Source organism: Opisthorchis viverrini (assembly GCF_000715545.1).
Source record: "Opisthorchis viverrini unplaced genomic scaffold opera_v5_298, whole genome shotgun sequence".
NCBI lineage: Eukaryota > Metazoa > Platyhelminthes > Trematoda > Opisthorchiida > Opisthorchiidae > Opisthorchis > Opisthorchis viverrini.
Genome location: NW_008751950.1, coordinates 505,753 through 518,633, shown reverse-complemented (window position 1 = coordinate 518,633; position 12,881 = coordinate 505,753). Strand labels below are relative to the sequence as shown.

Below are 12,881 nucleotides of genomic sequence, written 5' to 3'. Positions count from 1 at the left end.
TTATCGTAGGTTTATTGTGGGATACATGATTCCCAGTTGTGAATCCGAGTAAAGCATGCCCAATCTTAGAATGCAACTTCCTCAGTTCATTTCTGAGTAATGCACTGCATTCCTGCTGCATCTGTTTTGTAGTGATCGCTGAAAATTCCGCAACTTGATTTTGCACAATGCTTGTCTAGGTTTGGCCTAACCTGACCATTGCGCATGACACAACAGTAGATACATTAAAATGACCAAGACTATTATGTCAACACATGGTTGCTTTTCATCCTCAATTTAACCGGTCGGCGCGGTGCACACCAAATAACGTCAAGCGGGTTGCAATGCTAGCTATATGAGTTGCCAGTTTTTCTTGTGCGAAATCGGTCAGATGATTGTGCTTGTTGGTACCACTGTCTGGGCTTCGTAGCAGTGCATAGCGGAACAAGCTAATGGGATGGGGGGGCAACTATGGGGAGTGGACTAGTGAGATAACGCTTGCAATCCCACATGCACGCACACACGTTCACACAAGCACGGACGCACGGACGGACGCGCGCACACGCACGCCCGTAGGTACGCACGCAGGCACGCAGGCACGCACACGCGAGGAACCACGCCTGCGACAGCGTTACTCAACATACGCTAACAACTAAACACATACACACATGCTTGTCAGCGCCGGGAGGGTTGGTTAGTGTGGCAATGGCTGTGAATAAATATACCAAGAACTAGCGGGAATCGAAAAGCAAGCAAACTCGATGGACAAATGAATGGGAGTAACTATAAAGCTGTCAGATTGGTTTCAGGCTGTACGATCTCACTTCTTAGATATGAAGAAGGAAACATTTACTGTACTTTTCCACGATGCGTTTTTGACAGATAAAACTGCACTCAGTTGTACTCACTTGAGTATTTTCGTATCAGCGCACATCGTATGCAACAGAAGACGTTGATAGACACCGAGATGAAGACCGTGACCATTGCACAGATGACGAGAAGCTCGCGGATAATTGCTGATGCTGAAAGGGATGAGTGTGAAAGTGACAGAGAGTTGATAGTGATGCTTCTACGAAAAACTGAAAACATACACCGCCTGAGAGCAACCTAAGCACACTGCTACCTTGCCAGGGACGAAACTGTGGTACCTACTACTAATCAGGGACTATAAAGTGAGGTCGTTCAGAAAACGGAAGTTTTGAAAATGGAACTTAGCACTGTGATGCTGGATTGATAACACCCCTTTTCCAAGAAGGAAATTAAGAGCCAGACAACTTCCAGGTAGGGTTTCAGAATTTCCAGTGGATTGGACCAAACTGGGCTGTCCTGATGCTAACAACACTAGCAGTGGAAAGAATATCACCAGCTTAGTGAACGGAAGGATCTGCGCTAGGCATAGTTCTATATTGAAATCCTGGAGAGTCGCGCTACTTTTATCGAATAGAGTAGTATGGTTTAATAGTAAATTTGAGTGCTCGCGAATCGGCAGCGTTGATGTGTCAAAAATGTTGAAATATGGCGGAGTTTTGCACATAGCCAAAGGAGCTTGTGAGTTTGTGTGACTTCATGAGATTTCGCAAACGAGGCATGCGGAGGACCGGATCAGGGCTTAACACGCCGAAAGTGGCTTGTTCGTTTATCCTTCACAGTGTCCCGTTTCAGCGCCACTGTCTATTTTCAGAAGAGTTCAAGCACCCGGCATGAGGTATGACCGTTTAACCTTCCTTTTACGGGGATATTCTATAAACTTAGTTTCCAGATTACACTAATATGGGCCTTCCTCCTCAAATTGCACTTGTGTGTAGTCGATTTCGATAATCCAGACGAGATTGACAATACTTTTCGCACTTAACCTGTAGAAGATGCAAGCAAAGACTGCCAATCCACTTATTTGGGTTCTCATTCGCAAAAGCGACCTGTATTCCCAAATAAACTACGTCATGTATTAATTTGATGAAAGCCTGCCACTAACCTCGAAAAATTCGGGGCTCCTCAACAAGCACTGTTCGCCGAATTACCATAACTTGTACTTTCTGACTGGAGTTTAGACCCACCGGTCAAGATTTCCAAGGAATCCGAGAAGAGTCAACGATACGAGGCATTGGAAACCCACATATGTGCCGCGAAGTCCAAATGACTACGTAGTAGCATTTGCCTTAATCCGAGAGGTAAGTTATGTTATGACAGGTTAATAGGAACTTGTATACCGAATCACTAGAAAGCATGCGTCACAAAAATGACAGCAGTCCGCACTGTAGCTGCAAGTACAATCTAACTTGACCTCGAGACTATTCCCCCATTAAGGTGCTTACTCTGTCGATGTGCTTTTGATCTGCACCTGTTTTGCTCACCTTTCCGTCCCGTCCGACACTAGTATACTGGCATTTCTGTACGTGTGTGCATGTGTGCAGTTGACCTACTTACCCATGCTAAAACTGCCCTGCCTGTTCTGTGATGATTTCCGCCAATCAGTAGCACCTCAGGGAAGGGATGGCCGCAACCCACGTTGCAGAGGCAACATTTCGCTCCCCGTTGTTTGGTGCCCGGACCTTGAGATTGCACTGCGCTGGTCACTGATTAACCAGTGCACAAGCTGACCCTATGAAGCTGGACACTTGTCGTTTGTTTTATAACTCCGCTCACCTTTGTGCAAACACTACCGTTGACTTTCAAACCCATCCATCCTCAAACGGACCAGTTTCACTGTGACTCGCAGCACTGATTGGAATTTGAATTGACCCGTCTGGCAGTTTTCTGGCCAAAACCAACTACTTCCTTGTACTGGGACTTCCTAAATCGATCATGTTACACTTGATTCTTAACCGTTTCCTTTCCCATTACAAAAGATGCGGTGAATTCCACGAGTTGGTGCTCAAAGCGCCACAATCCCAACTTTTGGCCACTTATGGCTGCAAGTCTAGCAAACTTCAAAGACGCCGAAACACTGAAAATGGTGTTATCAAACCATTCGACTGATCGCACATTTATGGTACGTTCGTATTCTACGTTTGCCTTGACTTCAAAGTTGAGGTAATCTTCAACGCATCGTCGTCACCGTGACTGACAGATGCATGCAATGCTAAACTGTAGTCTGGAACACGTGCGGGAGTAGCAACGACTTAACCGGGCTGTTTATGTGCAGCTATCGTAAATCTGATTATAGAGACGATTTGCGCTTTATTACTGCCCGCGATTCGACTGCCTATAGCAACAGTGTTTGTGAAACCTGCAGAAGGTCGTACGGGATATCAGGGAGTGTGCGTAGTACGATTTGTCTAGGGTTCTGGGTAGCCGGTTCTTCGATCTCATCAATGATATGTACAATGCCAAATGACGGACATTTAGCTTTTGATCGTAATCGGACCAAGTACTTCAAAATGGCAAAGTTTACCTGAGTTGTGCAGGAACCTGATACGGTAGGTAGGACAATATGCACAGCTTTTTCCAACTACCCTGTCTGATCCGACATACTCTTGGAGTACATCGCTCATACAAACAGAGCATTCATTCGCAGGGAGACTCTCCAACCGACTTATCTTTGATCAACCTGTTTTTATCCCTTGGCAAAGAAGATCTGAGTCACAAGACTTCACAACCCTGTTTGAAAAATCCTTTGTCTGTGGTTAAAATATAAGTTACTGTTTTTTAAACTTAATTGAAAGCCAGCGAACTCCAATCACTTGCATGCCCGTTTGGTTTTGACGAGAGGCTCATTTGGAAAACCTAGCTGAACCCCCCGTTTCTGATGTTTTTAAGCAACTGGATTTGTTGCACAGGCGGCCTCATTTTTCACTTGGTACGATATTCGAGGTATCGCGATACGATACACTACCCATGAGGTTGCTGAAAATTCTTCGATAGCCCACGACCGGTTTCGCTCTTTTTGGGGCTCGTCGGGTCAGTTCAGTCCCCGAGTTTCGGTCAATATCATAAACAAGAAACTTATCTGGTTCGCTAATTTGGCGCAGCTTGGTTTCAAGTAGAACATAAGGTTGACGGAAACTCGGGGACTGCAAATACCTGATGAACCTCAAGAACTGCGAAACCAATCGTGTTCGTGAATTCAGGTTCCAGGTAATGGACTTAGTCTTACTGACTTGCCTTCATTCACAGGTTACCCCTAACTTATTGATTACCTCGCATCCGTTTACCTAGGTACGCGATTTATGGGGAATATTTGTACAGTCTTTGCCATTTGGAGCTTAGCCCCGTACTAGTGTGTCCCTTTAGGCATTGTTACTTTTCATTCAGACTTATTTGAGAAAGCGGCCCACTGAAACGAACGCTCTTTTAAAGTTCGATTAATGCAGAACACGAAGGTTAAAGGCCTTTTCCGTTATTCATAGACCGTTCTACCAGGCTAATCATTGTGATAATGACCGATTAGTGTAGGGACCATACTACGTTTCAACTACATTCTTTAATCAGGTGCCAGTGGCCCACAGCATGAGTTCAACGTCCCGCCTGACTGTATGACTGTGGGCCTGACTGTTACTCCTTGTTTTACAAGGGCTGCATTGGAAACAGTAAATAAATTTTAGTCGGATACCTTCGCTGGACTTTCGTCCTTGTGAGTTCCGCTTTCCGTTGCGTACCCCAAAGCCGAATGAGAGAAATGAACTTCGAAGGGATATCCGAAATCGGCTTTGGGAACGCTTGTTCGGACTAACTTGAACGTGGTTCTGTTTTGACTTAGAAATCGGGAACGACTGCACTTCTCGGCTATCCGGCACAGATTGGCTTCACTTATATGAGTGTCAGTTAAAAACTACTAAATTTTCTCACACTACTATCAATCTATAAGTAGCTCACCTGTTTTGAGTTAACCATTTGAAACGATTACACTCCTCAGCGATCCGGCATAGATTGGCTTCGTCTATGTGAGTTTCAGTTGAAAACTACTACTATCAATCTATAAGTAGCTCAGAGGAAGAAGGGAATTCACTCAATGATTGAAACCCCCATTGAAATCATCGATAAAGGAGTCACTCAACACTTGATCACTCGACTGGAAAATGCCTGACGCTATATCCTATCCACGTGCTTATTGATCACAGTGCTTCTCATCTGCTCGTAACCAAACGGTCAAGCGTTGAGAGTACTATCCGGAAGGTCGCGGTTTCGAAACTCCTTATTGGAGTTTCAGGCTTTTCAGCATAGATTGGCTTCACAGATAGGACGAAGTCCAGGTGAGAATTACCAAGTGTTCTCTGGCTACCGTCAATTAGGCTAAAAATTAGCTAAAAGTTTGTCTTCCTTTGACCGGAATACCCGGATTTATCAAGGACACTCAAGGAATGAGATGGGAGGCCGGTTTAAAAATGTAGGCTGGTTGAAGAATGCATGAAGACACCAACAACGAATTCACTCAAAAAGTATGACAACTTCGAAGTAAAGAAATGGGAACTGAAAAGACATTGACATTTCTTTAGACTTTGCATCAAACTTTTCACAAATTCTCACAGATTCCGAGACATTCTCAGAGAAGTTTGTAAAGTGTAAATAATGATTGGAGAAGACCAGTAAGAAGTCTTGATTCACTACTTAGATAGATGAAACTGCGTAGTTAAGTCCAGTTTTGTTATAAAACATTCCTCACAGAGAATCTCTTCTCCGTCCCCGCCCCTCCTGCAGGAGAGCGTTGCACTTGGTTACATGATAGTTTCGTTCCAAGCACACTCATTGATTGGTTTGAAACGCAGATGTGAAAATTTGTTCGAATAATTCGGAAAAAGATTAACTAGCAACGAAGATTTGTGGCAGGCTCACCTAGAATTCCGTGGTGTACAACCTAGCCAGTATAACTGTGGATTAGTTTATTAGTCTATGGAATGCCACTCAGAACAACATCCTGCACACTAGAAAACGGGTTTGTCAACCTTATAAAGGTGTTGTTGAGTGTTGTCCAGATAAAATCAAACCTTGACAGGATCTATCAAAGTTGTCAGATGCTATCAGGAGTGAGGAGATCCAAGTTTCACGTGCTAGGTCAATGCAGACAGGTGTCAGTGTAACGTCTCTCAGTGTAGTGATCTAGGTGGAATTCTTTGATCTAGTTACTTGAGGTGAGAAGTCCAGTTTCACGAGCAATGTGTCTTCTCAGTTTAGGATCCATCAAACTCCTCTCTGAAATTAAAGCATCAAATGAATAATTGATTCATCTTTCACACTTCCAAACGACGTATTCGATAGGTGTTGGTAACTTTAGGCTACGCTTGTTTGGTGCTTTGCGAACGGCGGTAGTTCCTCCGCGAAGTCCTTTGGCACTGCATATCTCAAGAAACCAGAGGTAAACATGAACGCATAACCCATAACTACGGTCTGGATTTGGAAGGCGACCTTACCACGTGAACCACGTAATCAGATTAGACAGCAATTACATCCTATCAACTTTTTCTCAGGAACGTTGGTGGGTTACCGCAGCTTTCATTCTCAAATTACAGTGCAATCTTCAACGGAACCAGATGGTGCTTCAGGTAGCACACGCGGTGGGTGGTTCGTAAAATAGCTGACTTGGAGCGACTCAATGATCACTACAGGTTTAAAGATTCTGGTCTGGGAGTAAAGAGACTGTGCGAGGAATGGACGGTCTATTTATGGTACTGGGTTCGAGAGGCTCTCGCTTATAAAGGAACCAGTAATCTGTGGAACGCTGGATCAAAAGGATAAACATGGCACAGTGGGGCCTAGGGTGGAGCACCCAGAGGAGAGCAAGCAAGCGAGGCCGCAGAACCAGCCTTCACAAAGGAAGCAAAACAACACAATCAAGTGCAAGCAAACCACAGTGCAAGGGAAATTAGAAGGCAAACAACTATTGGTTTCAAGAGGTTTGCAATTAATTTGCCCCCATCATAGTCCAACACACGGTCGCGCATGGTCGGAGAAAGAAGGAAACAACGAGATCTGATGTTCAAATTAGCAACAAAACGCGGAGGCTGTCAGGACGCGCCCAGACACGGAAAAAGTACATGTGCAGAATGACGCATCCCTAAGGTCATCACCAATACTACACGTTTGGAAAGCAGGTGCGTTGGCGGAGCGCAGCAAACACGGCTTAGCAACATAAGACCAGTAAAGTGGGGCTGAAATGGCTCCCGACCGGAACACCGCCATTGGTTGTATAGAACGAACAAGTGAATGACCATATTTGGCCATTTAGCCATCCTATATATTTGCGCAGACGCTCTGTATGTTTTGTCCTGTGACAATACAGTCGTGTCCCGAGTTCTCTGTCTTCTCCCTATCGCGTAGTCTGGCAGGCTCAGTGCAGGCGTAACCAATAGACGGCCACCCAGGAAATATGATATCCAGTCAAAATAGGGTACCGACGAACGTCTAGCGTCACCGAGACAGTGATAGCCTCTTGGATTTGTCAACTTTCTGATCAGTCTGACCGAACAGCTGACCTGGTGGTCGGCTTCCTTTTTAAACAATGGTTGATAGTTGATAGTGGTACGATCATCTTGATCAAAATTGGGACACATTCATCCCGGTCGAGGTGTGTCACGTGAAGGAATGGCATATCGTTCTGAATGGCTGATAAGCTTGATGTAAACCGAAACAGCGTTCAGTTGGCCTCGTAACAATGGAAAGCACGAAAACGTCGGAAACTACCATGACATAGCTTGTACTTTCTATTCCAACATCGATAATCTCCGAATCATTCTTTGCCCGTAGCCTTTCTCCCTCTGAAGTAGGTAAGCAGTCATTTTTCAGGCTTTGGAATGAAATATCTTTGGTTTAACCTAATCATGGAATAATGGATGGTCTACGATTGGATAGCCCGACAGTAATCCAGCACTCTTGTCTGGTCGCAAGACATGTTGCAACCTAAACGAAAGTCGAATGCAGCTAAAAGTTTGGTCCTTTTAATCAAATTTCGAATTTAAATTTAAATTAAATTTAAAAGCATACAGTTCAGCTACCGAAAAGAATTGAAATAGGTTCTTCTAAACTACGACACATAGACGAGGCTCACTTGTTTCGTCACCTTAAAAGTCTGGGGGTGTACAGCTCTCGAAAGTTCAGGAAATTCGAATCCGAGCTAATCAACTGTACGTTCGGCCAAGAGCGGCTGATCAGTAGTGTGTGCACTTAGACAGGAGGCCGGAAGTTCGAGACTCTCTGCTGGAGTTTCATGAGATACCAATAAAGATAAAATACCCATACAATACTCCTCGGCTTTCCAGCTTCCGCGACTGGAAAAGGTCTCCATTAAAGTTCTCAAAAATCCTCACATAAGCGCCATAAATGTCTTTGAAAACATCATATGAACGAGTATAGTAGATGGTAGTTAAATTGTCAGCAAGTATAATTCGTATGTCTGATATTCTTTGGGCCGTTTTTAAGATGAAACCCTTAAAGCAGCTTGATACACGTAAGGACACAAGTGACCGAATTCATTGTGCGTACGATGTGTGATGAAGTAACACCATGCGAACAAATGTTAGAAATCACAACTACTATCCCGGAGGCTATGGTCTGTCTGTACACTTCATAGTTGCAATTTTTGTTCTATCAGTCTGAAGCAAGTCGATCGATTACCGTGGTGCATCATAGCAAAATAAAACTGATTGTCGGAGAATACAAAATGACTGTCGGTATCGTTGACGGAAATGCATACGTGCTGCGTTAAAGTGTTCAAGTGTGGCTTAGAGTAAATGGCATAAAACGGTGCTGATAAACCGTGACTATATTTTGTCAGCCTGAGGTGGTTGAAAAAAACTGCTAGTCTGTAAGTCGTGCAGTTGGTATAAAGGTTGTCTTAAAAGAAAACAAAAAGTGATACAGCTTGCTCCGGCAAAGTAATGGACCGTTTTCACTTCAGCGATGTCATTTATGAGGTTGGTTAGATCAGTGGCGCGTTGATTTGAAAGGCGCGACTAGGGATAAATCAAAGCTAAAGCATACGGCGATTTGTCCCGCTATCCGGGTCCACTCCGAAGTGAACGTTTTCCCTGTTCTAACCACACAACGGTGGGGCGATTCAAATCTTCAAACAGTTGGTATTTGTCTTAAAAGAAAACAAAAAGTGATACAGCTCGCTTCGGCAAAAAACGGACCGTTTTCACTTCAGCGATGACATTTATGAGGTTAGTTAGCTCAGTGACGAGTTGATTTGGAAGGCGCGACCAGGGATAAATCAAAGCTAAAGCATACGGCGATTTGTCCCGCTATCCGGGTCCACTCCGAAGTGAACGTTTTCCCTGTTCTAACCACACAACGGTGGGGCGATTCAAATCTTCAAATTGAGGTCTTATTAGTCGAAAGTGATGGACCAGTCCTGCACCAGTCCTGTCCTGACCAGTCCTGTTTAACTTCAGAAAAGAAATGAAGTTTATATACCATAGACCTCAGAAGTTTGTTCCTTCAGGACTCGCACTTGATCAACCTTCAGACATTTGAGTGTGTTCCACACTTGTGTGATAATTTAAGGCCGCCAACAGTCCAGTTCGCATGATCTAGGCGCCGGAGTTGTGTTGGCATCATTTTTCTTGCTTACGGAGAGGGAATTAAGTCAGTAAGAAAAGGTAAGTGGAACGGAATTTTGTTCAACCACTCTCCTACCTACCATTGATTGGCAGCGCCAATCACTCACAGCCTCTTACGTTGGAATGGAACTGAGAAAAAAATTCCAAGCGATTTTTTGTCTTCAACTTCGTCCTCGGTGAAGGTTTTGCCACCTAGATTAAACATTGGCATTTTGGGAGCCAGACGAACAATATTTTGTGTGTGGTCTAATCAGCATGTTCGCGGCAGGACAACGTTTCAAACTGGTGCTATTTGGCGACGAAGTATCCAACTTCCCTGACCAACCATGAGCGAAAACACATTTTCCTGTACTTTTAAGGAAGTTCATATTCAAAACTGAGTGAGTGGATGTGACAAAGATATTTCAACCGTAGACTAAATGTTAAATAGGCAGGAAGTTCATCAACTTCCTCTTCTACAAACATCAAACAGTCCTTGTAACTCGGAACAAACGATCATTTTGCATTTCTCCGGTGATACTTTGGACTCGTTGTGCACTGGAAGAGAATCCCAGTCGAAGATGTCCTTTTGAGATACTTGGAAATCGAAACACTAACAGGGACTGGTCAATAATTCCCGGGATTTTTCCCCCTAGTGAATTGTTTATTTAGTGGTGGTGAGGGGAGGGGGTAAAAAATCAGCAGTCTGCAGCCCTCATGCTGTTAGTGAAATGTGAATCAACTGCTTCTAGCATTTTTGAGGTAAGGTATCTCACCAGATGTCTCAATGCAGCGTTGATGAAGACCTCTTCTAGGTTGATGGAACAAGCAGGAACATCGGAGGTTATTCGAAGATTGTTGAACTTAGCCAACATTCGAGTAGCTTTTTAGAAGGGAAAAACGCTACGCTCAGTTTTGGTGCAGTTGAAAGATCCCCTGCCGGCTGAAAGGACTAAGGACTCACACAGTCCCCTCACATAGTTCCTGGTCGAATACTCAGCGATTGCGGTACATGCCTTAGACACGGGACGCAGAATGGATCTGAAGAGTGTGGAAGTTTTGAGACGGGGACTGCGATTCACACCACAGCGGCTGATAACCGAGGCGGTGGAAATTACTAAGCATCACAGCGTGAATAGAATCGAGGGTGTGGAGCTAGCGAGCGTTTGGAAAGCGGTCTTAGATAAGCCGAGTTGACACGTGACGGTGTGGTTGTCAATCCACTTAGGATCATTAGAAAAAACCGGGGGATGAGGGTGGGAATCTCAACCGACCAAAGGTCACAGCATCCCTCTCACACAACTTTCTTAGCACTAGCTCACCCACAAAGACTGACAGAAGGTTCAAACGAAGTTCAAGAGGAACCATCAAATGAACCGAACCAGAAGAACTAGACCCTAGGCTGGACCAAAACACATATAGGTTTCCCCACCGACCCAACAATTGTTCAACCACTCTAATACACTAAAATCCGTCGGCCGACACCCAACAGAGACTTAGTTTGACTTGGCTGATTGGTTCACCTTCCGCATTAAATCTCGACCAACCTCGGAACCTAGTCACTTTGCCTGACGAAGCTTTTGTGTCAAAAGCGAAACGCTGTCCAGGAATAAATCTACCGATTGTCACCAAACTTTTTCGAAAAAGTATTCAGGGTATTCACTATTGCAGTGGCTACTCGGCCCGGTTTACATACTCTTGTGGGGTATCAGATGTCGGTCATAAGAGGAATCGTTTGTCTCTCCTCAATGAGTCTGGCAGACAGGCTGGTCCAGTCCAAATCCTACCGCTCTACACCAGGGCCTCTATCCCTTACATATTGGAGGAAGGTGGCTTACTAGTCGATCATGATCTGTGAGAACCCGACTGTCATCCATATCCGGGGCAAGCACTATCCATTTGCGAAATTCTGAAATTTGGATTCGAGAGAAAGTAGTATGAGCTGGTTCACAATCACTTCCCCACCGCACCAGCGAGATCGAGATAACTCAGTGATTGGAGCGCGAGCTTATTGAACGGAAGGCTCGAACTCAACCCGAAGATCCTTACCACTCTTGTCCAGGCTTAGACATTCTAAGAGTATCTCAGCTCCATGCTTGCTTCGGGAGGGATGGCAGCTCTGCACCAAAAGGGTATTACTGACAGCGGAACACCCGTTTGCATACCAATTTGTTTTTGACGAAAGACTTACTTGGAACCCAGCTGAATCTCTCATTTGTGATGTGTCCAGGCAACTGAATGTGCTGTACCAGGCGGTCTCATCTTTCAGTTGGTACGATATTCGATATGTCGCGATGCATGATTTACACTACTCACAAGGTTGAACAACTTTATGAGTAGTGTATTATGTCTACACAAGTATTATTATCATTATTTTGATTATTATTCTTATCACCCTACTCCAGTGTGAACCTCGATCTCTTGAAGAACCGGACATTTGACTTCATTTCCCTGCTCTGTACATGTATTTGTATTCGCCATATAAATTATTATATGTTAACCAGATGGCCAATCGCAATCGTTTGCACTTGTGTGACTTCTACTGTCTTTTGCGAGGACCCTCTGTGATTCCGCCAAAAAAACTAATGTTGGGAACCCGAGGTTGATCACATCATGACTCGACATTCAGAACACCCGATCCCCATCTAGCCACATTAGTTTCCATTTTAAATTGTACAACTTCCATACGGTATTCGTGAAAAGTGCTATGTATGATGACTGTTCACCTAACTAACACGGTAAGGTGAGTGAAACTTCAAAATCAACAGACAAAGATAGAGTTTGCGATGGTCGGTGCGCGGCACAAAGATTTTGGCTCCAAAATTGCTGTTTTGGGGAAGGCAACTATTTCTAACGTGCACTTCACCTGTGTATCATCACCGTCACCATGTCAACCGGAAGAGAGTGGCATTTGTTTGGCAGTGAATCAGCGTGTATTTGTTTACTCCCCGCTACATTTTTACCCCTGACGTTGATGTGAACTGACGGCTATCAGACTGCACGTAACCGTACGTTTTTCCAAGAATATACCGGCAATCGATATGGAACGTGGTTAGAAAGAAACACTTTCAGCCATGTTTGTTTGACCTTTACGTAGTACATTTCTTTCTCAATAAATCCGGGGTAAATACCCGAGACCTAATCAGATGTTTTGAACTGTGGATGCCGTGCTTTTGGCCGGAGAACGACGTGGCATTTCTAATTCGGTTTGCTACTTCAGGCGGACTAACTGGTCAGTGTTCGCAGAATGGCCGTTAATCAGCTTTTGATTGTTTATTAGTACAAAAGGCATCCTTCTAAACAATATGCCCAAAACTAGGATGACTTGTGAGTAGTTTAAGTTCCTTCACGTTGCGAAGAAGCAAACTAAATCCGAGAAGCAACTTAGATTACGACTCGCAACAGCATTTCAGCTGTAGCACTCTTTTGGTG

The 12,881-nt window shown here is 44.3% G+C and overlaps 1 protein-coding gene across 1 annotated transcript in view; it reads right to left on the bottom strand.

Annotated features, from left to right (window-relative positions):
* T265_09654 (hypothetical protein) overlaps positions 1-12,881 on the bottom strand; it is a gene marked incomplete at both ends in the record, with an annotated part of 52,798 nt that overhangs the window by 15,732 nt on the left and 24,185 nt on the right. Inside the window, one exon of the mRNA XM_009175796.1 lies at positions 888-1,001. Within this exon, the coding sequence (XP_009174060.1) occupies positions 888-1,001 (114 nt within the window). The remainder of the gene's footprint in view (positions 1-887; positions 1,002-12,881) is intronic.